This window comes from Wyeomyia smithii, chromosome 3, assembly GCF_029784165.1.
Source record: "Wyeomyia smithii strain HCP4-BCI-WySm-NY-G18 chromosome 3, ASM2978416v1, whole genome shotgun sequence".
NCBI lineage: Eukaryota > Metazoa > Arthropoda > Insecta > Diptera > Culicidae > Wyeomyia > Wyeomyia smithii.
This window is the reverse complement of record NC_073696.1, coordinates 125,494,627-125,522,075: the sequence shown is the minus strand read 5'-3', so window position 1 is coordinate 125,522,075 and position 27,449 is coordinate 125,494,627. Positions and strand designations below refer to the sequence as shown.

At 39.1% G+C, this 27,449-nt stretch overlaps 1 protein-coding gene across 5 annotated transcripts in view; it reads left to right on the top strand.

The window, feature by feature from the left end:
- The window catches only part of LOC129730037 (ras-GEF domain-containing family member 1B-A), a 109,830-nt gene that overhangs the window by 15,966 nt on the left and 66,415 nt on the right, over nt 1–27,449 (top strand). For 2 of the 5 annotated variants that reach the window (XM_055689010.1, XM_055689012.1), the window contains exons 2-6: nt 5,163–5,641; nt 13,847–13,951; nt 26,009–26,122; nt 26,899–27,095; nt 27,252–27,375. In XM_055689010.1, the coding sequence (XP_055544985.1) occupies nt 5,486–5,641; nt 13,847–13,951; nt 26,009–26,122; nt 26,899–27,095; nt 27,252–27,375 (696 nt within the window). In that variant the 5' untranslated portion in view covers nt 5,163–5,485. Of the gene's footprint in view, nt 1–5,162; nt 5,642–5,702; nt 5,890–5,946; nt 6,333–6,483; nt 6,578–13,407; nt 13,544–13,846; nt 13,952–26,008; nt 26,123–26,898; nt 27,096–27,251; nt 27,376–27,449 lie in introns of those variants that run through there. The other 3 variants (XM_055689009.1, XM_055689014.1, XM_055689013.1) reach the window with 3 other exon arrangements.

Genomic DNA, 27,449 nt, shown 5'->3' with positions numbered 1-27,449 from the left:
AGCCCTAGGGTTATATGAAATGATGACGTGGGACTAAACACTGTAATTAGGGGAGTTTTTGTTACAAAATATACAGAGTCTGCAGACAGAATCAATGTGTTTGCTCAGCGACTGTACGTATTTTTATTTTCAGCCTCCCCTGGAAATCAATTTTTGAAATATATACAACAACACTCGGAAGAATATCGTTTATATTTGGCGATCGTATATCGTGCTTGTTGAAGAAGCACCAAGAATTTCTCATGATGCGTCAAAGTCAGAATAAACTCTTTATCCTCAAGAACCAAATCCAATAATACTTACGTTATCATAATGAATGATTTTGTCTGATTTAACTCTGATTGAATCAAATCTATAATATGGATCTTACTTTTAAAATAATATGGAAGCCCTTACAACGGTTCATTGATTGGTAAACTTAAGAAGTTATGTTAAACAAAATTATTGACAAGTTCCAGCGAAAAATCGTAGCAATCAACAATTCCATTTTTTGTTTTTTGCTTGACAATTTTTTTCATTTGCCTACAACTACATTCAGACAGCGAATATACGTTTATTATGGTAAAGCTTAGAATAAATGTATATCATCTAACAATTTTGAAATGTAAAAAGAGATTCTGAATGAATCTTAGTAAATAAACCAAAAATTCACAAGCATTCGCAGGCTCTTACTCTTCTATAAATGTGTTTATTTGGGAATTAACTCTTTCGATACTATCCGGTCACGATTATTTAGTGAATATCGAAGACAAAATTAAATAAATATCCGTTGCAAAAATTTACAATTCTCGTTGAGTAATTTATGGTAATCATATTTATGAGACAAACCTTAAATCACCATCAACAGCAGCATTGCAGTCCTTTCTCGATTGCACACGAATAGAAATGTACGAACAAAAGTGTACCACTGTAATACGAATAGTACCGTTGCAGTACGAATAGTACCGCTGCAGTACGAACAGAAGTGTACTGCTGAAATGTACGAATAGAAGAGTACCGCTGCAATCATAGACGACGAGAGACCTGCGGTTCTTTACTCCACTGGTACTGTTGCTTTTACCGGCATATTTTCTTTCAAGACATCAGTTTTTATTAGCTTCTGAAAGCAGGTTTAGAATTTGTTCAAGAATGGGGGTTGTTTCAAACTTTTCGGAAAACTTTTACCTTCAAGAAATCACATTAGTCTAAGTTCATGGAAGCAAAAATGCATTGACCTATTGGGACGGGTAGACTCTGTCAATTTTTATTTCGATTTTGATACCAATAATATCACAGGAAACGGATGGTGTCCATTCACGTTGTCAGTGCTAGGAATGCTCGCATGTAATTGGTTCATTGTTCGTGTAAATTTGTCATTGAAACTTTTTAGCAATTTCACCGCTTAGCAATGAAATTAGAGTGATAACTAGCATATTACAAAATTGTTATACAATATATTGGTTATTGTTATCCATCAAGTGGTTATGCTCACAGTAAAGAAAATTTCCATTACTTTAAATGCACATAAATGGAGCATTGGAAGCCACGTAATATTCCGTGTGGCATTATATTCTCATGCAAAGTAAATGAATATATTGTGAATTTGCATGCATATTTATATTCGAAGCTTTAAGTTTATATCAATTAACGTACAAATTTACATGTCTTAAAACGATTCTGTATTGTACATTATTTACGGTGTGAAATTGTATATGTTTTTCACTTTATGTGCTAGAAATCGTTATGTGCTTTCATTTGTATTAGTTGTAAATTTCATTTTTTGGTACTGTGCTGTTATTAACGTTTGAAATCTGACGCAACATTTGCCAGCTTCATTTCCAATTTTACAGAATGCATCTCAGTATAGTAAACAAAGACTTAGTCCCACGTCAAAACCCTACACAAAATGTTCACCTACCCGAAAAACACCCTGTGCAAAATTTGTATTTGTATAGTATTTTTGATGCCTAACTACTTTGCGAAGACACTGAAGAGCTTGGATGTCCCTAAGAAGAGCTATAGCTGTTCAAAGTTGAGTATATCGAATTAAATGCTGAAAATCTTGTTTTCTGCCAACACTACCGATGCAATGTCCGGTACATTAGCAGAGTTTTTATCAGAAATAACCTATCGTAACGAGTTTATACACTCAGCTAGATCAAGCAAACAAATTTAGGTCAATTTTCTAGGCGTAGGTAAAATCTACAACGTGTTTCAGAGGTTACTTCTGATGAAAATCTAACTGACGCCGGTACACTGGTAGTGTTGGCAGAAAAAATTATTTTCGACAATATTAAATACTCAACTTTGAACAGCTATAGAATTTTTTGGGACATCCTAGCCCTCTAGTGTCTTCGGCAAAGTTGTTAAGCATACCCTCTAGTGCTCAGTGCCGCCTTTAGACGGTCTTCAGTTGAACATCTGAAAAGGTTGAATAAGAACTTGAGCATGTTTATAAAGCTTCATAGTAATTTTTTCGAAGTCCGTTCAAAATCTAATTTGGGCACTAGAGGGTAATTAATTATGGCCTGAATTTTTGGGAACTTGTTTTCAGTCATTTAACGGGTGACAACTAAAAATTCTAATTTTTTTTTCTACAGCTGTCAAGAAATGGTGGAAGAACTTGAAGAAAAACTGCTTTTTTCCATGAAGATACATTCATTGTGAACTAACAAAAAAATTGAGCACTTGAGAAAAGTCCGTTAGTTTTCTTATGATGCTGATTAAAGAGCGTTGTACGGTCTTCAAGGCAGCTTTTCGAATGCATTTTTTTATTCTACCAATCAACTGTTCACAATTCGTTGATTTCCAGTTATTTTTGCACCGAAGGAACTCAAAATCCCAAAGAAATCTTCGATTGGACGACACTGAGGTGGATTCGTTGGGTTGCGTATTTGGGGTACAAATGGAACCGAGTGGTTGTTCAGAAACGTTTGTGGTTTTTTGACGTACTGTGGTGATATTTTCTCTGGTCAAAACACATACGACGAAATGGAATCATAATGTTATTCAAACATTCGTTCTTGTATATATTTTGATTGATTGCCGAGCCACTAAGCTTGAACCACGATTTGACAAAAAGAAAAAAGTTCTTTTCTGTCCACTACCATGGCCGGTCTTCCACTACCTTCCTGGCGGGTTATAGTTGAGGTTTACAGGAAACCATACACAATAGAAACCAGAAGATTCTCGCTTTCAAAATGGATCAGTCCACCGCGAACCTTTTGCTAAATTTGTAGTGCAGGACCAGTACCAAAATAGATGAACGCAGGTCTGCAATAGGACTTCTGAGGATATAGCAAATTGTTTCAGTTATGAATTTTATGTAAAATCCATACCTTTTTTTAACATTCGCACTATGAAAGAGCTTTATTGCCTTTTTCTGTAAATAACTGTACTATGAAAGCTGCCTAGATTCGTACTATGGAAATAATTAAATTACCATCGGCTGTATCTTTTGGAAAATGCTAAGATGTTTCTTAAAACTATCAGATCACCATGTTCGTACCTATCGAAATTTAGTTACCAATTCGTTCAAGATAAATGTTTAAAAAACTGACGAAACCAAACTTGTAATATTCAAAAACTGCAGCATCTTTCCGGTTTGCAACAGTCCGTTAAAACAAATATTACCTCGTTGAAAAAGAATGTTTCTTTTACCGTGAGGGTGAAGCACATAGCATCGACCGTGATAAGTTACCGAATGAACAGCGAGGCCGTCTATCCATTGCTTCTACCATTTAGTGCACCTGGGTTTTGCGATTATGTTACACCAACTTTGGCACATTTGGTTCTAATAGACGTGTTTGGTAATTAAAATTGAATTTATATGCGAAATATTTCGCTTCTCTCATGAACAATTAGGGCGTGTATAGATCCACAGAGTAGCAAATGTTTGTACAAACGTATTTGACTGTAAATGTGTGCACACTCAGCTTTTCATTGTGTTCGGTTATTGAAAAATATTTTATTTTCTTTTATTTCAATGTACGAAATGGTTGTCTGATATAGGTAGGTTGACCTATTTCGAAATACTACCGTGAGAAAATATTTCTGATGCGACTTCCATGGTGATCCATTATTATATGCTAGTAGCTGACTCGGTAAACTCATCCCGCCCATTTCTTTTCTTTATCCAAATAATTTTAAGCATTCTAAATTGATTCCCTGTACATCCAAAGGTCACTTTCGGCTGTTTTCCATTACCAGTAGTCATCATCTTGGATTTCAAATATTCATGTGTAGTCAATTCCTAGCCTCCGAGTATTATTTTGGTTCCGGAAATACCGATATTGGCTTGTGTTCGGCCACTTTTGACTATTCTATTTTCCCAAAACAAGAAGATTCCATCTAGGATATCAAATTGGCATCTAGAGTCAATTTTTGACTGCTGTACATCATCCCGTTCATTTTGGGCTGTTTTCCAAGAAAATTGGTTAAAATATCTCAATCTTATGGGAGCCCCCCATCCCCTATTCCAGAGTGTGGAAATAATCGAATACTTCCACATGCCAAATTTGATTCCATTCACTTGATTAGTTCCCGACTTATGCTGAAATAGCATGGGACCCTTCTCTTCCAGAGTCTTCTTTCAGAAGAGTGAGGGGTGTCAAACAGCCTTGATTAGTTCTCGACTTATGTAGAAATTTGTGTTTCATTTGTATTAAAGCCCTCCCTAGAACATCGTCATAAATTTTACTCGTTAGTGCTTAAGTAACTTAGTTTCTTCTCGATTCTTCAAAGTATAACAAAAATTTCGTATTATTTTCTTTGCAAGTTCATGCTTAGCCTGCAATTTTCGACCTACAGCCAGATTTTTTTTCAAAACGATACATGCTGAATTTAAAATCCCATTTTGCTTAAGTTGAATTTATATATTAAGTAAATTTATGTAATTGCTTTAAATGATCAATTAAGTTGATGTCTTGTGGAATTCTGCCACCATTATTTTTAACACAAACGCATATATGCTTAAGCTGGGTCGATTGGCATAGGATGCTTTTGTTAGAGTAGAAAAAAAGTTCTTAACATCAAGTCTACGACTACATAACCTTTATGTAGTTGTGAATCTCCAGGTTATTGAAACAAACAAATATACCTACCTACTAGCCCAATTTCCTACTACCATGAAAATAAGCATGATTAATAATGAAACTTTTTCCTGCTGTCGTCCTCGTCCACAGTGCTGGATAATCATAACAAGCACGTGTTTCGTCATCGTTTCGGAGAAGTAGCATCAACATTCCCACCAGCCAAGGCACGTCATGAACAGGATCCGCTGACACGTTGCACACTCGTATGAACCCCTGCAGAGACATCGGACGTAATACCGATAGGAGACGGTACACAGCACCGGTGGCCACTGTTGCGACCAGGAATCAACGGTGGCGATGCCTTGGGAGCGGTACCATCAGGCCGAACAACAGGATCCGTGATACTGCAAAAGCCGATGCCTGGTAACCCATCCGTGTGCGCCTATAAATGTATTCCCCCACCGTCTTGACGTATGGCTATGTACTACTATGCAAGCAAATTGTCAGCAGTAGCATGTGGCACTCGTTGCCGGCAGGGATTAACCAGACGGCAGCGTAATCGTAACGGACGCTATCAGGGCAAGAAGAAAGACGATGAAGACTCCGACGATAATAAGAAAGATAAAAAGGTAATTTTTCTGCGATACATTTGAATACATAATTTACAACATTATCCTGTTTCATGTTGAGTCACCCGCACTGCCTGGGAGTAAATCAACTCAGCTCGTGGCTACTAGGACATGGAATACTGTTCCAGTTGATCAAGTTGCATCCTTGGGTCTTCCTAGAAAGCTTCTCGAGTAAAAAATTACATCATTCTATTTAACAAATCAGATTTGCGCCTCAAAGAATTGTAATATTCCCTAAGCCATTCCGTGTAAGCACTGATTGACTTCCCGAAACAAACAAAAAAAAACGCTATGTATATTTTCAGTGTGTACAAGAAAAATTCTCTGCATGCACCGCTCTCGGCAACAACCTTATTGCTTTTTCGTTATACATAAAAAAACACCCAGCAAGATCAACGAATGGTGCTGGATGCAAAAAGTTGTTAATAAGAACCACGAATCAAACATCTCCACTGCTCGCTACCGACTAAATAGGCTATCCATTACGGGAACAAGATGAGGCATTAATGAAGGTTTCCTTCAACAGACTACGGTATAAGCCAGATTTTATTTGTGCTGCTACCGCTGCGGTGAATAGCAGATTATATTTACGTCAGGAAACCTTTTTCACTTCTCACCACAATCCGGCGCCGCGCAATTTTCCGCGACTAGCTGCCTTCATGTCTGCCACACGTAATGAAAGGAAATATAGGTGGGGCATACCTACTATTTCAACCTTTCCCAAGTGAGAAAGCGGAGCTTTCTCAGGGACGCTAAGAGAACTTTAGACATGATACAGTGATCCAATAATGGTTTTGATAGAAAAATTCATTTTGGACATTATTTTGTGATGATTGAAGGCAAACGTTTTGCGAAAAGTCAGATCGTGCTGTTAGATGGGTTGATATTGTTTTCATTGTGATATTGCAGAACTTTTGTGGCTTCTTGACACCTTAGGTGAGGATGCATGACCCGGATTCTGTGATAAACGTGCGTGAAAAATTGTGTTCATGCTCAGGCGTGAAGATAAAGCGGACATGCCATAATAATCTGTGCTGTGTTTGTGAACTGTTCTTGGCTATAGTTCCTGTGGCTCAATCCTGAAATTTTGTTTTGGCGATGTTCATGATGTTCAAAAAAGTTTTTTTAATGCGTAATTTTTCTTATAACTGGTCTCACTGTAATTTTTTTTTGATATTCGTACAGGATGTTTCAAATCACAGAAAAATTACCATGTTGCTTAAATCACCAATTTACTTTACGGTGTGTCTTGGTAAAAACCCAAAGTTCATTTTCGGATATAAAACTGTGTTCAATAAATCCAGATACAATTTAAAAATTCCATAATGATATGTAAAAATCACAAATTTATTTTCTGAGTATTTTTTTATTGAAAGTACTTTTCATGTATTCACATTCTACAGTAAATGTTTTGGAATAACCCCTCCCTTATTTAACTTCACCAACTTCAAACGCTTTTCGAAGCTGTCGCTGTGTTTTCATCGCAGATTTTCTGGATAACCGCTTTGAACTGTTTTAAGATCTTGTGTTCAGCAAAAGTCGCTATCTTTTAGAGCTAAGCAAACAAATCAATAGGGGTCAGATCTGGAGAGCTTAGCGGCAATTCATTTTTATCTAGAAAATCCTTCAAATTGTCCCTGAACCAGCCTTGAACCAAGTTTACAGTATGCGCTGGTGCACCGTTTTGCTGAAACACATAGTGGTCATCTCCGAGGAGTTTTGTAATACTCGGGGCAACCATTTTCTTCAAACTTCTGTTTTATAATAAACAGCAATAACTTTGACGCCTTTGTTGATGAAAACTAGTGGAAGCGTACCTCACTTAGAAGCTGCTATCAAACCATCACTAAAGGTTAGGCCCTGACGAGATTTAATGAGGGGTAAACGTGGCAGATGTCGACGGGCCCCCTTGCTAGGGATTGGACTTGTAGAGTCCTGGTCATGGAAACCAGATAATGTGTATGAAAATAAACGCTATCGAAAACACTTAGGGTAGTTTGGGGTAATTTGAACCCCCTAAGGAAAACTCCTGTTATTTCGTAACCTGTTTTTTCTATCCCATAAACGTAATGTACTATAGTAATATTGATCTGTTTTCTATGTTTCTGAACGAAAAAACCTTGATATTGAGGTCAAAAGAACAAAAAAAATAACGAAACTAAAAATTATGATTTTCGGACATAAAAAAATCGTTTGGGGTGAAAATGGACAGCTATTGGGGTATTATGGACAGGGTTTGGGGTGATGTGGACAGGGTAAAAAATGTGAGTTTTATAGTATCAATAGTTGCTTAATACACAGTAGAAGGTGGTATCAGGCATACGGAATGATAACTGCAATTCTTAGGCATTGCACAGTGGTTCCACAGTAGGCCAAAAAAATTTCCCTTCTCCAATTATTCATACTAGAAACTGAGTATGCGATCGTGTGTCGCACACGCGCGTTTGTGTGTGTGCATGTGTGTGCGTGCGTGTATGTGCATGTGTGTGCGTGCGTGTGTGTGTGTGTGTGTGTGTGTGAGTGCGTGTGCGTGTGTGTGTGTGTGTGTGTGTGTGTGTTTGTGTGCGTGTGTGCGCGTGAGTGTGTGTGACTGTGTGCGTGTGTATGTGTGTGTGATTGTGTGTGTCTTCTGCCTATGTGTGTGTATGTGTGTGTGTTAGTGTATGTGTGATGTAAGTTTCATGAGAATCGGATGATATACCGATTTTTGGCAGCACTTTGAATGTTGCTGTGTCAGGAAATTTCAATGATTTTTATGTTCGAAAATCACAATTTTGAGCTTAACTTCGATTACGTAATTCCCTCAATATTGATCTGATTTTGGATCAACGAGTTTCGTTTTGAGGGGAAATTTATGTTATTTTTCAGAACTCTTGTGTACCGTACAGTCTCGTGAAACAGTTCGGAATGATCGGATAATCAACAGCCTGTATGAAATTAACCGTATTTTCCGAATTTTTGGGTCCCGGTTTGCATATCGTCGTTCCAAATCCGTTAATCCCAAACTCGCGAAACTGAAAAATATATAACGAATGTACGTTGACGTACGATTTCTTATTTTTCCTTGAAAGGCCTATCAAATTCCTTAAATTTTCCATTAAATCTTTTAATCGGTCAAACGGCTCAAAAGTTACAATTTTTTGAAAAATGATTGCCGATTTTTGGTAACTTTAATTCAAAATGGATCACACTAAGGACAAAACAAAAAATACGGGTTTTTCGATAAAGAACAAGTATACCAATATTGAACATGATCTGAACAAAAAAATAAATCTGATAATAAGAAAGGTTTAACGGCATTTTAGGGGAACAATATTTTCGGACATCAGAAATGAGTTCAGCACCCAAAAATTGGCACTATACGTCATTTTCAAGCCTTTTAGAAAAAAAATTAGGTTTTTCCAACTTTTGTTCAGAAACCCGCCACTCTGCGGGGCATTGAAAACACTTTTTGTACAGATAAATCATCCCAGATTGCCTGCAACACTTTTTACAGTTCATTTTTTGTACACCGCCGTCTATCCGTTTGTTTTTATATGCCCGCGGCATCAGTCCGACAAAAGAATTTACTTCAAACTCGTCTGACCATATCACCCCAAAAAAACAGTCCATTTTACCCCAAACAGGACGCCTTTCTAAAAACTCAATTCCTTCCACTATTTTCGATCAAACTTATCGCAATCTTTCATTAAAATGTACTTATTTACTAGACAAACACGGCTCAAAGCTCATTAGACTGAAAACATCGAAGAAGTTCTCAAAGCACCTTAAATACACGAGCGTAAAACTTACAGCAAAATCAACTTTTGATGTTTCCTTTGTTTACATTGGCACTGCGGTGCACCTGTCACAGCAAACCATGAAATTTTTATATTAGTTAGGGTTTAGTAGTTCAAGGAAAGGATGAAGTAGTACATGGAACCCAAAAATGTAATACTTTCCAAGATAAAGCACCTGTCCATTTCACCCCAGGGGTCCAAATTACCCCAAACTACCCTACATGCAATTTTCTTTCCTTTGAATGTTCTTAGGAAGGAGAGCCCCCGAACATATCTGCCCGGGCCCTTCAAAACCTATTGAAGTTGCACGCTGAAATCTATGAACACTCCTTTAGACCTCCGAAATATTTCCTCATGCTTTAAAAGTGATCAGTTCTCACTCAACCTAGCTAACTCTTTGCGGTGCTCTCTCAGGATCGGCAATCGACTTTTGGGGGACTCATGCAACTCGATGACCTACCGTTAGCGATGGTGGTTGGGACAGATCTTCTCTCTCTCTCTCTCTCTCTCTCTCTCTCTCTCTCTCTCTCTCTCTCTCTCTCTCTCTCTCTCTCTCTCTCTCTCTCTCTCTCTCTCTCTCTCCCTATCTCTCTCTCTCTCTCCATCTCCCTTTCTATCTCCCTTTCTATCTCCCTCTCTATCTCCCTCTCTATCTCCCTCTCTATCTCCCTCTCTATCTCCCTCTCTATCTCCCTCTCTATCTCCCTCTCTATCTCCCTCTCTATCTCCCTCTCTATATCTTTCTCTATCTCCCTCTCTCCCTCTCCTCTCTCTTTCTCCCTCTCTCCCCCTCTCTCTCCCTCTCTCTCTCCCTTTCTGTTCCTCTCTCTCCCTCTTTCTCTCAGTTTCTCTCTCTCCCTGTCTCGCTCTCCCTCTCTCTCTCGTACGTAGCTCTCTTGAAGTTGAGGTCACTGACTCCGAATTTCGGTAGTAAATTTCAATAATCTCGTTCGTTGTTAGATCGTGTATCGATCTGCTTTTGTAACGCTTTTATTGAAAACCCCTTTACTAAACTAAGACCACATAATTCAGAAGAACTAAGAGAACAAAAAACAGAGAGAAAAAATAACATTCATCATCATCATGTTTTTCCGCACACTTCTAGTGTACATAACGACTAATTAAATTATGCTAATTTTGGCTGCCAGAAAGTTGTATTTTTGAAGAGTATTAATTAAAAAACAAGTAAAATTTAGGCTTGAAACTAATTTTTAAAGCAAAATATTCGATATACGATGTTGTAGTCTTAAGAATAGTTATGTATCTTGATATATCAATAACTTTGTAGAATATGCCAACTCGATTAAATGCGATTCAAACTCAAGAAACTCAATAATTTGATTTTAAGGAGTTTTTTTTTCTTCATCTATAGTTTATTTGACACGGCATAAATACAATTCAATGTTTAACGGCGCCAATTATATCTGGTAGCTTACTTTCTAAAGTATCTTAATAACTAAAAGCAAATTTTTTATCCTCGCTGCCGACTACGAGCTGAAACTAAATCTAACTTAAAGCTAGAATGTTTTGCATTAAAAGCACTGATTTGTTGTTTGCTGGTTTTCCATCGCCATAGGTAAGTAGCATATTGAATATGTTCCGCTGTTGGGCCAAGATATTACGGACTGGCATATTGGGTTGTCTCCCTCGGGGCCTGAGAGTATCGTGCGGGTCTAGTTGCTGTTTCCGGATCCGGGGTCTTAACGTGTTCTTGTCGTTTGGTTGGATGCAGGCGGAAGGGGATAGGACTAAACTGGGGCGTGGATGGATTTCAGGAAAACGTATATGAGGGACATGTAGGAAAGGTCACGGCTCGCCAAAACATCACGAACAGGAACAGCCGGCTGCCTACCTTCGGCCTGCAGGGAAGCTATTAATCTAGACCTGGCGTCACGGTGTACAGGGCATGACCAAACAACGTGCTCTATGTCGTGATAACCTTCACCACAGGCACAGATACCACTCTCCCCGAGCCCAACACGACGGAGATGCGCGTCAAATCTATAGTGATTGGACATAAGCCGGGACATCACGCAAATGAAATCCCGACCTACATCCAACCCCTTGAACCACGGGTTCGTCGATACCTTGGGGATTATGGAATGTAACCACCTTCCCAGTTCCCCCTTGGTCCATAAATTTTGCCAACTGAGGATCGTATTCTGACGTACAAATGCAAAAAAATCATTAAAGGCAATTGGTCTTTCATAAATATCACCGTTTGTTGCGCCCACCTTAGTCCGCTTTCTCATTACACGGTATCGAGCAGTGAGAAGGGACCCACGCTAAGGTAATCTGAGTACATTTTTCGGATAAAGCACTCAGATGTTCCCGTATTTTCCCCAGGAAATACGGAGAGTACTTAACATCTTTCATCGATCGGAGAGCCTCAATGGAACTGAGACTGTCCGTAAAGATGAAATAATGGTCCGTGGGCATTTTTTCGATAATCCCTAGGGTGTACTGAATTGCAGCTAATTCTGCGACGTAAACAGAAGCAGGATTATCGAGCTTATGGGAGACGGTTAAATTGTTATTGAAGATACCGAAGCCAGTGGACCCATCAAGAAGTGATCCGTCAGTGTAGTACATATTGTCGCAGTTGATGTTTCGATATTTATTGGAAAAAATTTTAGGGATCTGCTGCACGCGTAAATGATCCGGGATTCCACGAGTTTCTTCTATCATGGATGTATCGAAAAACACAGTAGAATCAGAAGTATTTGATAAGTCGACACGATTTGGAATATTCGAAGAAGGGTTAATAATTTGGGACATGTGATTGAAATACAATGTCATAAAACGGGTTTGAGAATTAAGTTCGATTAACCTTTCAAAATTTTCAATCACGGGACGGTTCAAGACCTCACATTTGATTAGAATACGGGAAGACGGGCTCCAGAAGCGGTTTTTCAATGGTAGTACTCCAGCTAAGATCTCCAAACTCATCGTATGGGTCGATTGCATGCAACCCAAGGCGATACGCAAACAACGATATTGTTTCGCTCCAGTTATTTTAAGGAGTTGTTTTAACTAAATCTTAATGGTCTTACAACATGGACACTTAGCATTTTCGAGAAAAAACCATACATTTTATAGTTCTACAACTTTGCTGAAGACCTAAACTAGATATCTTGCAACTAGATGTTGTTGCTTCCATTTTGACAGTATACCCCCACAATAATATTTTTAACGAATATCTCAAAATACTTCATATCGCATATTAGGAAACTTCTCCGAAGACACCTCTATACTAAAACGTCAAGACCCTGATTCGTCTTTTTTCAGTTTGATCCCACTGTGCAGCGGCGCTTTGCTCCACCTGCACTGTACGGTACTTTGCCTTTACCAGCATGTTTTCTTTCAAGACATCAGTTTTTTACGTTCTAACAGCATGTTAACAAATTGTTCAAGAAAGAGGGTTGTTTCAAACTTTTCAGAAAACCTTTAACTTCGAGACATCAAAAGAGTTCATAGAAGCATCAAGGTGAAACCTAATTGAATCCAAAAATGGCCGACTTCGAGTCACCACTTCGAAATTTCAAAAGCACAAGACTCGGAAATACTTATTGCGTTTCCTACGAAAATTCTATTTTATGTTTGCTTCACCACAGCAAACATTAAATAGCGCTTCAGGCGTAAGAGCCCATATTCAGTGCAATATTCAGTCAATATTCGCGGTGAATATTATAATATTCACCGCGAATATTGGCTGAACATCCCGCTGAATATGGGCTCTCACACTATATGCACAAGAGTTAGAGCATTGCTTTCCTCAACAAACTTGTAGCTTTACTTTAGGGCTGCAAGTTTGTCGTACATCAAATTAGAAAATTATACTTGTGGAGCGAGCTATCGGCACGCGGCAAATTGAATGGAATTGACACCTCGAAATTGAATATGCACAACCTTGGGTCGTTTAACCTCAACTTGTCGAAGCTGGAGTATACTGTCATTTATTTTCAAAAGATCTCTTTTATTATGCAGAAATCGGGCGAAAAATTTTAATGTTTTGAAGATTCTCCAAGACCGAATCACGAGTTCCACCGTTTGTCACTTTAGCTCACAAATAAAACTTGCCCATCGACAACCATGCAACTCCATCAGCAGATGTTGGATGGAGGTACTTCATGTTTATCACTCTCTGCACAATCATTCTCAAAAAAAGTAACTAAGAAAAGAATGAATATAGGTTTTACTTTTCTGGAATTTATTTCCATCCCCAGCATGAAATGGTTTTCCAATCACTTTATTTTATGCAAAGCGAATTCCCAAGATGACAAATGTGAAAGGTAGACCTTCTTTACGCATAATAACAAGGCCTAAATCTTCCTCACACTTCCAATTATTTCCATAACACAATTTGTTCCTTTTCTCTGAATACTTTCACTTGGTAATTCAGCAGTATTTCTCACTTGTTTTCCAGACCTTATCCTCGGTATTGTACGACAGCGCAGACGACACAATCGTGATATCGGTTGAATCATCAGAAAAGCCAGAAGTGTGCTGCGAAAGCACGCCCACATTCACGGTAAGTTGTGACCTACGGCGTAAAGCTGTTCGGTAATTTTTCAAAAGCTTTGTTCTCATATGTATGTACTATTCTCGGTTCGTTCGTGCAGTACTACGTGGTGAATTATTTCGTGCCTCTAAGCTGCGTAAATAATTTGTCTCATCAAATTACACCCATAACCCTGTGCCAAGACTTTTAGGCTAGCGCGTAAGAGTTAGACTCTGGAAAATATTGATTTTTTTTCCCAGCTGAGCGCATATGTGGAGCAGAGTTTTCCCAACTTGAAATAAGTTTCTCTTCATCCAAACAGGCGAACAAAATCGGAATCAGTTTAGAACATAGTAATATGTTTTCGCTCTGGGTGACAATTTAAAATCCGTGCGAGGAAACTTTTATAATTCATCGTTCCGGCACCGCATGGTTGAATCGTCCGCAGCAGAAACAACATAAGCCGTGCTTATGGTACTGACAATGAATGTGTTATAAACAATGTGTGGCAATAATTTTAAAAATATAACCGGTTGTGTAGACATGTCTAAAATTAATTAGACAATTTAACAAAGTTATATTCTTGTTTTTATCACTAGTCGCTTCCTAAAAGTTTTATGTTTTGTATTTTGTTCACAAGTTTACAGCATTGCATTTAAGTGAGGTTGTATGAATTGTCTTTCATCTTTATAAATAGGTAGAACCCACGGAGCCACTCAATTCCACGGTTTTCACCCGGGCACAAGAAAGTTGAACGATAGTCTGCTAAGAATAATTGCTTCTTGTCGCTTAACTTAGCAGCCGCCAACAACGGACTGACCTAAAAGGTTTCAGCATAGTACCTAGTCCAAGGTCGAGAGCAACGAAAAGAAAATGAATAAATCCTGCCGGCTCATGAATTGGAATTCTAGCTCTCTGTCGACGAACAAAAGGTTGACACAGCATAAGTAAAAGCAATAGCCCCAAGCCACACAACGTATAGCGGAAATTTATGATTTCTGAAATAGTATTGCTCCCAGTTTTTGTAATTCCCCTGAGCGGGTGACACAAAATTCATCCTGGGATGGATTGTGATCCGGTCTTAGCCAACGGCTGCCTTTAAAAATTTCAGGTCACTTCTGTATAACAACGTATTGCGCTACAAACTTTCTGAACTGACACGAGAGTCGTCTTGATGAAGTGGTTGCTGTGTCATACTGCTGGCTGCTTTTCTCTGTGGTTTTGATGCTAGCGAACGAGTATAAATCCATGTATAAAAAGTTCTTGGTTTCTTGTTAGAATTAAAATAATGCAATGTCTAGAAAACCTGTTCTTTTTATTCCCTGCAGCGGAGTTAAACACTGACATTTTAACAATTAACAAGACACACGCGACGTCAGGGAAACAACTAAATTGACATGAAACTGTGAAATATAACAAAATTTTTAGACGATATATCAAATTAAAACCTTGATGACATCATATAGCTTTTTTCATTTGAAGCTCAAATTACAATAAATTAGCTCCGAGAGTTATCTATGCCCGGATGACTTGATTGGCTGGTGACCTGCTTTTACTCTTTGCTAGACGCTTTTTAGTTAGTTCAATTTGCCGTAATTATGCGATCCAATCAAATTCCGTACCTAGTGAATGCAGTCAGATAATTTCCACTCTGCTAAATGCACTAACGATATGTACTAGCGGGGCTGTTTCAGTGAGCATTGAACGCAAATATTTCAAAAGTTCACCGATCGCCAAATATTCAATAAAAACTGATATAGAGGAATTCTTCGTTTGATTTGAGCCAGAAAATAAAGCAGCATACTGGTGGAAAATGGTATTACTAGCTAATCAAAATGAGCAGTTTATGTTGTGGAATGTTTTATAATAGGCAAAATGATTATTCGGATATCAGATATTAGATTCCCACTAAAACGCCTACACGTTAGATTCCGCATTCATCTCATGTTATAACTCAATCTCAACCTCCTCTACCTCCGTTGCTTTGTGCTTTTGAATCATATTCTGTATAAGTGCATCAGTCGCAGTTTTTCAATAACGGCTTATATAAGTTCCGGGCTATTCGAGATTGTTGTCATATAACACATTTCTCTTTTTGAGGATCAGAACTTATCTAAAACGGAAAATCTAGATTCTCTGGATTCTCCTTTTAAGCTTTTTGATGACCTGCCGAAAACCTAACCAGGAAAAACTCTAAAAATTGAAGTTACTGTATACATAGTTTCATCAATGTAACGATGTTTTTCATAGCAAATGTCAATCAAAATTATTGTTTTGCCATTTTCTCAATAAAAATAGCATGTTTTTATGGTCACAACAAAACACATTGACCATTTTTTGTTCTTAGCGCAAAATACATGGTACTGAGGTTATCCGCTATTAACGATCGGAGTCGTTGGATATGAGTCACTGTTTCTTAATTGAATTGTTTAGCTATTCACGGAATTTTAATTTTTATATATCAGCTGAAAGAGTGTAATTTTCTGAGCTAAACGTGATTTTCTTTAAATTGTATACCATTGTTCTTTGATTTTTAAATAAAAAATAAAAATCGCTCTAAATCGCTACAATGTCAATTGGACTGTCTTGTAGCGATTTCAAGCAGTTTTAATTCGTGATTTAAAAATGAAAGGACAACGATATATTTTTTTTGAGAATCACGTTTTGCTTAGAAAATGCAGCTCTTTCAGATGATATAAAAAACTGATTTAGCTAAACAACCCAATTTAATATGGGCTGGGGTAAGCGAGAACTCGTTAAAAAAAACTCGTTGTTATACTTGTGCTAACGTTTTACTCGTTGCGAGGATCAATCCTAGTCGTGACGAAAACAAATGATTTTATTGAAACACCCACACAATAATTAAACACAATTTTGAGTAAAATTTTTATAATATCTTTACGATAAAATTCTTATCGCACAATTGAAAGATGTTATACTTTTTCGTGACATTTTTGCAAATATTAATTTCATATTAATATTTAGTCTGTTTGCTAAATAAATAACAAAAATATTAACAGCATCTGGACACATACAAAGCTACTTTCAATTTTTCCGTTCGCTTGAGATTCAACACCTTCATTTCGTATATTTTCTAAAAAAAATATTAAAAATGTTGTTGAATAGGATTTGTGAAGAAATTACATAATTTGTTTCAAGTAGAAATTTATGCGAATTGCTGTTAGTCGAAATTATTAACGAATCGAATCGGATAAAACTTTGTGAACCAATTTGCTATTTCAAAACTGTTTATTTTAGTTTTAAAAAACTCAGTATATTAAAAGAATATATTGACTATTTACGGGTATGAGATTAAAAGTAATTCACTCCATGGTTTTATTGAAAAAATAAACAAAAACAAATAATTACTAATACCACCTTTAGCCACGAGGTGTTGGGGTCTAGCTCGTCCCAAGCCTTTTTCGATGCAGCAAAACAGTTTTCCTTGTTCGTAACGTCAGTTTTGTCCATCTTGTTGTCCAGGATTCAAGCCAGAGCTTCGGAGTAACCACACCATTGGTTTGATCTGAAGAATGCTACTGTTTTCTTCGCTGTATGCTTCATTATCTTGCTAGAAGGTGTAGTTGTCTTCCAGTCCAATTTTTAGCATGGATTCTTCCAGCATGGATTCCAGTATCTTTACCGGGCTGTCGTCCGTCATCATTACGACATGCCCAGCCCACCGCAAATTTCCAATCTTGGCGGTGTGGACGATAGATGGCCCTCCAAGCAGCTTCTGCAATTCGTGCTTCATTCGCCTTCTCCACGTTCCGTTCTCCATCTGCAGTCCCCTGAATATGGTACGCAACACATTCCGCTCGAAAACCGCAAGGGCACGTTGGTCCTCCATAAACAAAGTCCATCTGATCAGCGTCTTTTAGATGGTTAACTTGGTGCGGCGGCAAATTCTACTCGATCGGAGCATCCTACGGAGACCAAAGTATGCACGATTACCTGCCATAATGCACCGATGAAATGCTCTGTTGATATCGTTTTCGGAAGTTACCAGTGAGCCCAGGTACACTAGCTCATCGACCACCTCGGTTTCATCACCACCAACTTGAACTCGAACCAACGTGAATTCCTTCCTTTCATACTTCGTCTGCGATGCATTGATGACCTGTCCAATCCGTTTGGCTCCGACCTTTAGCCCGATGTACGTCTTCGCCATCTTCACAAAGATCCGAATTACAATGTCGTTATCGTCGGCGAAGCCAAACAGATAAACCGACTTTTGGAATATCGTGTTAATCTCCGCTCTTCTAGTGACACTTACCAGGCCAATATTAATCAGTAGGCACGTGAGACCATCACCTCGCCTTAAACCCTTTCGAGTTTCGAAAGGGCTTGAGAGTGCTCCCGATAATCGAGCTACACACATCACTCGATCCATCGTCGCTTTGAGCAATCGCGTAAGTTTGACCGGAAATCCGTAGTCATCCATAATTTGCCATAGCTGGTTTCAATCGATTGTGTCGTATGCCGATTTTAAGTCGATGAATATGTATGTAGGCACGCTTTATACGCGGCATTTCTGCATGAATTTCCGAGCCGCAAATATCTGGTCCGTGGTAACGCGGGCACCCATGAATCCCGCATGGTAGTGCCCTACGAACTGTTTCGCAAATGGGGGTAGTTGACGGCAGAGTTTTTGGGAGAGTACCTTGTAGGCGGCGTTCAGCGGAGAGACTGCCCAGTAATTGCAGCACTTGAGCTTGTAGCCGTTTTTGTAGATGGGACACACAATATCTTCCTCGTTCTTGACAATAACCCAATGCACCCTACTTCAACAACTCACTGGAAAGTTGGTTCACTCCAGCATCTTTATTGTTTTTCAGCCGGCCATTCTCCTCCTCTACAGCCAGGAGACCGAGGGCTGGAATCCTGTTGTTCTCTGCTCGTGCACCAAGATCAGTTGCCATGCCGTCCTCGCGCTCTGCTGCATCGCCGTTCAGATGCTCATCGAAGTGCTGCTTTCATCCGTCCAAGCTTGCGGTACGTAGTCTTTACGGGAGCTGGTCGACAACTTGTAGAATCTCCGAGTGTAGCTTGGTACAGCTTTTCCATCGCTACGCGATCTCGGTCTTCTTGCTGGCGCTTCTTCCTTCGAAGGACTGAGTTTTGGCTGTTCCGTGCCTCTCGGTATCGTTCTACGTTCGCTCTCGTATGGTGTTGCAGCATTCTTCTCCTCATCGTCAAACCAGTTATTTATATGATAAGGAGCCATTGTACCTAGTAGCGCTACAGTAGTGCTACCTATGGCATATCGAATGCTCCCCCAGCCATCTTGAAGAGTAGCTGCGCTAAGCTGCTCTTCCGTGGGTAACGCTACCTCCAGCCGCTGCGCGTATTCCTGTGTAACCCCGGCGTCCTGCAGTTGCTCGATATTTGGTAACGGCGTTCGCCTTCGGCGGCTGTCGTGTTCTGGAAAGCAGAACGATTGAGCTGTTGCATGTCCCAAGTTTCCAATCGTAGTCCTTATTTCGTTGCCTAGGTCTATGCCGATTGTTTCGATTCGTTTCGATTATCTCTTACGTTGATACTGTTTTCCAGGGCGGCTCGTTGGGCCTTCCCCAACCCCCTGTCTCACCGGAGGGCCATCGTGCCAGCTCTGTTTACAGTACCACGCTGACACTGACGTTGATCAGCCGCCTCTGACATGGAGATCAGACGCTGTTTTGAGCCGCACCATCTTGGTACCGCCGAAGTATGGTTTACGCGCCAATGATCGAGTCGCACCTTTTCATTCAGCTATTGTCGAATGACAACATTGCCGAGGCAACACCAATCAGTTGTGTCCATGACTCGTGGTGGAGTGGGATTGGAACTTGTAAGGACCGAACTGTGTTTAACACACAATCCAGGTTCTCAACTTACCATTTGAAGCCAAAAGTTTCCCACCAAGCCCATGAGAAATAGCCCCACACCATGATACTCCCACCACCGTGCTTCATAGTCGGTTGTAAATCCCGGTCTTTGAGGCTCTCGTCACTCTTTCGCTACATTTGAAATCAAAGTATCAATCATCTCGAACTAGGACTTGTCTTTTCGGCGAAACAGATCTTCAGTTTACGTTCAGGCAAGCGTCATCGAATGGTGCGACTTAAAAGGTCCAGTTTGAACCTTTCTTTATTCGCTCAAATGGTCGTTCGTGCACGCAAAAGATGGACTGTACTTAACCACAACAATATTGCGTCTCTCTAGAGCATACTTTGTACGAATGTTCAATGTATTGGAAAGTTCAAAATCAAAACGCTTTTGAATTATTAACCGGTGCTAGTATTGCCATGATGATTTCTACTGGTATTGGTAATATTTTTTCAGAATGCTGCAATCGTTAAAGCAGTACAAGCAGTAATCAATACTGATGACTTTGGTACTGACTAGGTTAATGCAAATATAAACTGATCGATTCACTATCATGAATCCGGTTATTCAAAAACATCATCGAATCAATAACAATTAAAAAGACGTTGGATTTGTTTAAAACATTTTGCATTTAACGACGACTCTGGCTTCATTCATATGCATTCGGTTCCACGTTACTGACACCAGCGTCAGTAAACTCTGTTGCAATAAGGCTCGCTATTGGCTGTTTCGGTTGCTGACGGTGATTAGGGATGCACGAGCCTGTGACACGCACCGACTCGCGAAAGTAACCAGCGGTTTTTTGAGCGCCACAAAAATGATCGTTTGTTCAAAACCGAAGTCTACCGAAGCACCACGATGTTGTGTATATTATACATATTCTAACTTCGATCTCTGTCGATGTATTCATTACGCAACTGTTGCGTTATCCTTTTGACACATTTGTTGTGCAAAGCCAGAGCATTCAATGTGCGTTTCGAGAGGACACATTGGAAGATGTGAGCTTGAACTTTTGCGTGTGAGTTTATATTCACTTGCGTTTCGATCCTCCCCTCGGTCGATCAGCCACGCTTTCGAATGACCAGCTGAACCGCACCACGACTAACCCCATACCTCTCAACAATGTTTCGTTGAGACTCCTTACGCTCGTATTCACACACAATCAAATTTCGGACATGTCACTGCGCACGAAAAGTTGAGTAACAGTTCAGAAAATTTTGTTTGTTTCTAATGTAAACAACCAGCTGTCAGAGCCGAGGGGTGCATGGGTTGAAAGAACAAATTGACGTAAGTTGATTTTTTTATGTCATAAAGTGTGTCTAAGTTGTGGACAGTATTTTTGTTTTCCTTCCCAGAAATAAAGAACAAAATTTTAATAGCAAAACACAAAATTGTTATTATAAATTAAATATCTCAGAATAATTACTAAAATGGCCACATTTTATATGGCCGTTTTTGAAACTATCGGTCTTTATGAGCGTCGGGCTAAAACATTTTCATGTTGAGCCACGAAAATTCGAAGTTGATCGGAGTTTATTAAATGGACTCACAAAACGCTTATATTTCAGAATTCTGTTACCATGATTAATTGTTCATTATTTGTTCATTACTTTGGTCGGTCGTTTACTACCTCCCTGGTGGATTGTTGTTAAGGTTTGCAGGAAATTATACACAGCCGAAACCGGAGAATTTTCGCTTTAAAAATGGAGTTTTTATTTTGAACTAGCTGACCCGGCAAACTTCGTCCCGCCTATTTTAGTGTTTAATTTAATAGTTTTAAACATTTCAAATTTATTGATTTCTTGAGATTGGATTATATCGTTTAAAAATGATTGGTTTTATCGGAATGGCAACATCCTCAACTTTTGGCTTTTGTACATGACCTCTATTCCGGTATATATTGGGTGCATTTCAGTTATTTTCGTTGTTTTCCAGAAACTGAAAGAGGTCATCTTCTAATTCAAAATGGTGTTCAGGGTCAATGCTTGGTTTCTCTACATCATTTCGATTACGGAGATATCCATATGTAGTAGTATTCGGTGATTTTCGACTGTTTCCCAGAAGTTGCCATTTTTCAATTCAAACTGTTGTCTAAGGTCAATTTATAGCTCCTTGCATCATTCTGGATCCGGTGATACTCATATTGGGTAGTATTTGGTCACTTTGGGCTATTTTTCAGGAATCGTAAGTCGCCATCTTGGATTTAAAAATGGCATTTGGAGACAATCTCTTGCCCATGAGCGTCATTCTGGTTTAAGAAACACCCATATTGGGTGTTATTGGGTCATTTTCGGCTGTTTTCCAGAAACCGGATGTCACCATCTTCGAATTAATTCAAAATGGTGTCTGTGGTCGATTCTAGCTCCTGTGTATCATTCTGGTTCCGAAGATACTCATATTGTATGGAAATCGGCCATTTTTGGCTATTTTAAATAAACCGGAAGTTGCCATCTTACAATTCATAATGGTGTCTGAAGTCAATTTTCATCTTCATTTTCGTTCCAGAGATACTCATATTGGGTGGTATTTGGTCACTTGAGGCTGTTTTCCGGACACCGGAAGTCGCCATCTTGGATTTCAAAATGGCATTTGGGAACAGTTTCGAGCCTCCGTGCGTCAATCTGGTTAAAGAAACGCTCATATTGAGTGGTATTTGGTCATTTTCGGCTGTTTTCCAGACACCGGAAGTCACCATCTTACAATTCAAAATGTTGTCTGAGGTCGATTTGTGGCATCAGTGCGTCATAACAATCCCGGAAAAACCCATATTGGGTGGTATTTGATCATTTGCCGCTGTTTTTCAGAATCCGGAAGTCGCCCTCTTGGATTTCAAAATGGCATTAGGAGACAATTTTTGGCCTCTGAGCGTCAATCTGGTTGAAGAAACACTCATATTGGGTGGTATTTGGTCATTTTCGGCTGTTTTCCAGACACCGGAAGTCTCCTTCTTACAATTCAAAATGTTGTCTGAGGTTGATAGGTCGATTTGTGGCTTCAGTGCATCATAACAATCCCGTAAATACGCATATTGAGGGGTATTTGGTCATTTGCCGCTGTTTTTCGGAAACCGGACGTCGCCATCTTGGATTTCGAAATGGCATTTGGGAACGATTTCCGGGTTCCGTGCGTCATTCCGATTAAAGAAACGCTCATATCGAGTAGTACTTGATCAGTTTTGGCTGTTTTCCAGACACCGGAAGTCGCCATCTTACAATTCGAAATGTTGTCTGAGGTCGATTCGTGGCTTCAGTGCATCATAACAATTCCGGAAATACCCATGTTGGGTGGTATTTGGTCTTTGCCGCTATTTTTCAGAAACGGGAAGTCGCCATCTTGGATTTCGAAATGGTATTTGGAGACATGCCAGAAGAAGGAAGGGTGTCGAAACATTATGGACATGTTTGTTACACCTAGAAACATTGATTGGTTCTCGAGCTGTGCGTAATTTGAGTTTCATTTGTATGGGACCCCCCCCCCCCTTATAGAAGAGAGAGGGGTGTCAAACCATTATATTTTCTCCCCCAAAAAACAATCACCTGCCCTTATTTGGTTCCATTTATTTGGTTAGTTCTCGAGATAAGCAGAAATTTGTGTTTCATTTGTTATGAACCCCTCCCTCACAGAAGGTGGAGGGGAGTCGAACCACTATGGACATACTTGTTACCTCTAAAAACATTCACAAACCAAATTTGGTTGTATTTGGTTGATTGTGTTTCATTTGTATGGGACCCCTCCCTTCCAGAAGAGGGAAGGGTATCGAACCAACATGGACATATTTGTTACTCCTAAAAACATCCACTTGCCAAATTTGATTCCATTTGCTTGGTTAGTTTCCGAGATGTGCAGAAATTTGTGTTTCTTTTGTATTGGACCCCTCCCTTGTAGAAGAGGGAGGGGTGTCAAACCATTATGGATATATTTGTTACCCCTAAAAACATCCACCTACAAAATTTGGTTCTATTTACTTGGTTAGTTCTCGAGATGTGCAGAAATTTGTGTTTCATTTGTATGGGACCCCTCCCTTCCAGAAGAGGGAAGGGTGTCGAACCAACATGGACATATTTGTTACTCCTAAAAACATCCACTTGCCAAATTTTGATTCCATTTGCTTGGTTAGTTTCCGAGATGTGCAGATATTTGTGTTTTTTTTGTATGGGACCCCTCCCTTGCAGAAGAGGGAGGGGTCTCGAACTATCTTAGTTACCTTTACCGGCCCCTAAAACCCCTATATACAAAATTTCACGCCGATCGGTTCAGTAGTTTCCAAGCCTATATGAATCAGACAGACAGACAGAGCTGCATTTTTATATGTTTAGATTGCTCAATTGTTAAAATCCTTTTGCACTGGAAACCTGAAATATCAGAAATCATTTTCTACACTGCCATTGCATATTTACCATTTTATCCCGTACTCCGATTTCGAGTTGCATGACATTGTGAATTGCACAGAATCAAAAAATAAATTTAAATTATCCCCTCCAGTTCCGAGCGGAGCTAATATGTTATAAGAAAGGCATTAGGGCAACAAATTTAATCCCAAGGCTGTCAGCTACTAGACGTGTCAGGCAGTATATATTTTCACAATGGATTCTTCACTATAATGGATCTTCTCGGGACGGTTGAGATTTCTTGAATGGCAAACGGAAAGCACACTGTGCAACTGGAAAATGGATACCACTGATGTACACAATGCCCAACAGATTGTCTCGACAACAAGTCATTTTCATTGCTATCAAGCGAGCTAGTCGGCAGAACTTTCTGTTTATTTCCTTCTCGTTCTGATGCGTACATCTTAAGCAGCTTTAGCCACTGTAATTAAATTGTTTTGTTCTAGTTGATCACTCGGAGATTTAATTATGATGAATTATATATTCCGAAACGGATTAAATTATCTCCGCACTCTAACGCACAAAGCGAACAGAACAGAGGGAAACGAAGGATAGTTACAATTTGTGTTTTCTGGTTAAAACACCGGAAATAATTTCATATTAATCATGCGGAATTAGGTATTTATATAATCAAATTTGAAGCATACTTGACGTTGGCTAAAAACAAGCTCACAGAGCGGAATAAATTTTTATGATGATTTGACTACTCTAAGCTTCTAGTTCAACTATTTTAAAAGACGTGAGAATTAGTTGATTCCAAGGCTCTCAAAATGGTTTTCTAATCAGAATCTCTACTAATCAGACCTACTGGGAAAGTGTCTCTTTTGTGTTTATATACCGAATGTCAAATCCTTTAGCTGGAATATTGCTTGCACCTTTAGCCCAACGAAAACAGAACGCGAAGATCACAGATACACACGACGTGAACCATTCTCACGTAATGGAGCAAGTAAGAAAATGATCAAACCGCTAATGATAATGTCAATCGTGCAAAACTTTGTTTACTTCCATTTGTTATTCAAAACACTTGCGATGATAATTCGGAAAAAGTACTTTTCCTGTCTGGTTTAATATTGAAAACAAATGGATGCCTGCGGCCATCCACATACCACGTGGACAGCTTTGGGGGGGGAGGGGTTGGCTAATGTCCACGGATCATACATTTTTTTTAGAATTTATATGGGCAGTTGTCCACGGAGGGGGAGGGGGGGGGTCAAAATCATTAAAAATCTGTCAACGTGGTATGTGGATGGCCCCCCTCCAGTTGCCATGGATATCTTTTCACATTCAATAAGTTCTCTCCTGCAATTCTTTCGTTAGGTGGACGGCAAAGATGTTTACGGCCAAAATGCAAAGTTATGACTCACTTCAAAACTTAACCACAACTATTAAATTATGGGTTTTGTTTCATTCCTGCAGAAATTAATATGAATGCAGAATTTCGTCATTATTGTCAATGGTATAATCAAGCTATAAGCAAGGTAATTTCGTCACTGTACAAATAACATAAATCCTCACATAATGCCTATGACATAAATAGCCTTATTAAATAGATTTCTGGCTAGTCTTGTTTATCTCTACGTTCGAATGAAAATAATTTTGAGTTAGCTGGCTTACGTCGTTGAAGGACAATTCCAACGCCTAATGTTATCTGGAATCTAGTCAATTATAATGCACACCCTTCGGTTGAGGGGCGTCCAAACCAGAACATTGATAATTTTCGCTAACCCAATTTCACAATCCAATCTCGTTTCAATTAACAACTTCCCAGATCTCATATCACCAAAATTAACCTAATTCAGCCAATTTCGATGTATCTACCTTCTCGCAGAACACGGCGCTTGGCACGGGCGGAATTATGTACGGAAACGGCAATATCGTGTCCGGACCACTGGAATCACTCATCGATTTGCTGATGCCCACCAACGCCGATGACCTAGACCAGGTAAGCATTGTGGAAGATAGTATGCCGGTCCTATATGTACCCAACAGGGTTGTCAAACATGCAGAATTGTACAGTTTGTAGCTTAAAACAAAACATGATTTCTTTCGTTTGTTATCTCTTCTACACCATTTTTTAATTGCTACCTCATTATTTTCAATTTTCAATATATTTTTTATGTTCCAAACACTTTTTGTCTTTATTAACTCCTTCGATTTTTCTCTAATATTTTTCTTTTGCTTTTCTCAATCATAACTTTGTAACCTAAATCCCTTTAATAAACTTCTCTTTCCTCCTGTTTCTCTTAGATTTTCATATAACTTATGGGTTTCTTATTTTATTATCCAGTTTCCATTTTCCTCTTTATTTTTGTTTCAATTCCATTTCTTTTTCAAATTTTCTTTTTTATTTTCCTTTTACATTTTTTTTGAATATTGACTACAAAAAAATCGAATATCCTTTAATCGAATACCGTCCGCAGATACGTATTTCGGTTGCTACATACAACCATCATCAGTGCTTATGTGGACAGTCCATTTCCTTTTTCTATACTTTGCTACAGTGATTTGATTTTTCATTTTCATTTCCAATATTCTTTTTCTAATTTTCATCTCTTATTTTATTTTAATTTTGCTATTTACTGTTTTATTCGGCTTCGAATTTCACCAAAACGGATTGGCAACCCTGCGATAACTCATACAATGTACGATTGCACCAAAATGTGAACATGAAACGGAAATTAAATTATGTATCATCCGTCTTACTCCGGACATGCACAGGAGTATGCTTTTTCGTTTTTGCTCTCGAGCCGGTTTTTCATCCGCACGCACGAACTGCTGGGGAAGCTGCTGGAATCGATTCCCGATCCAAAACCATTCGATCGGCTGGTGCCTCTGCTGGCCGTGTGGACCAAGATGTTCCCGTACGACTTTCGCGATGAACGAATGATGAACCACGTTAAACATATCGTAGCTAGGTAGGTAGCCTTCACTGTCTGCCGAGCAGTGGCGAATCTTTTCCCCGCAGTGCCACACGTAAACTATGGCCGGAAATCACCGTTGTCAGTAGGATATCCGTTCTAATAAAATTGTGTCGTGCTTTGTTTGCTTTTGTTTTCTCACTGATACGATAGATGCGCAAACACCGAATTAGCTCAAGTGGTGTCCGAACTACTTTGTGCCTTGTTAGCTCGCCTAACCGAACTTGAGAAACACGAAGAGGAACTTAAAAGCTATCAATCAACTGTTGACAATAAGGTACGTTTCAATCATCAAACTCTTATGGCAATATTTAAATCTCTCTCATAGTAACATCCGAAAGTTATATAATA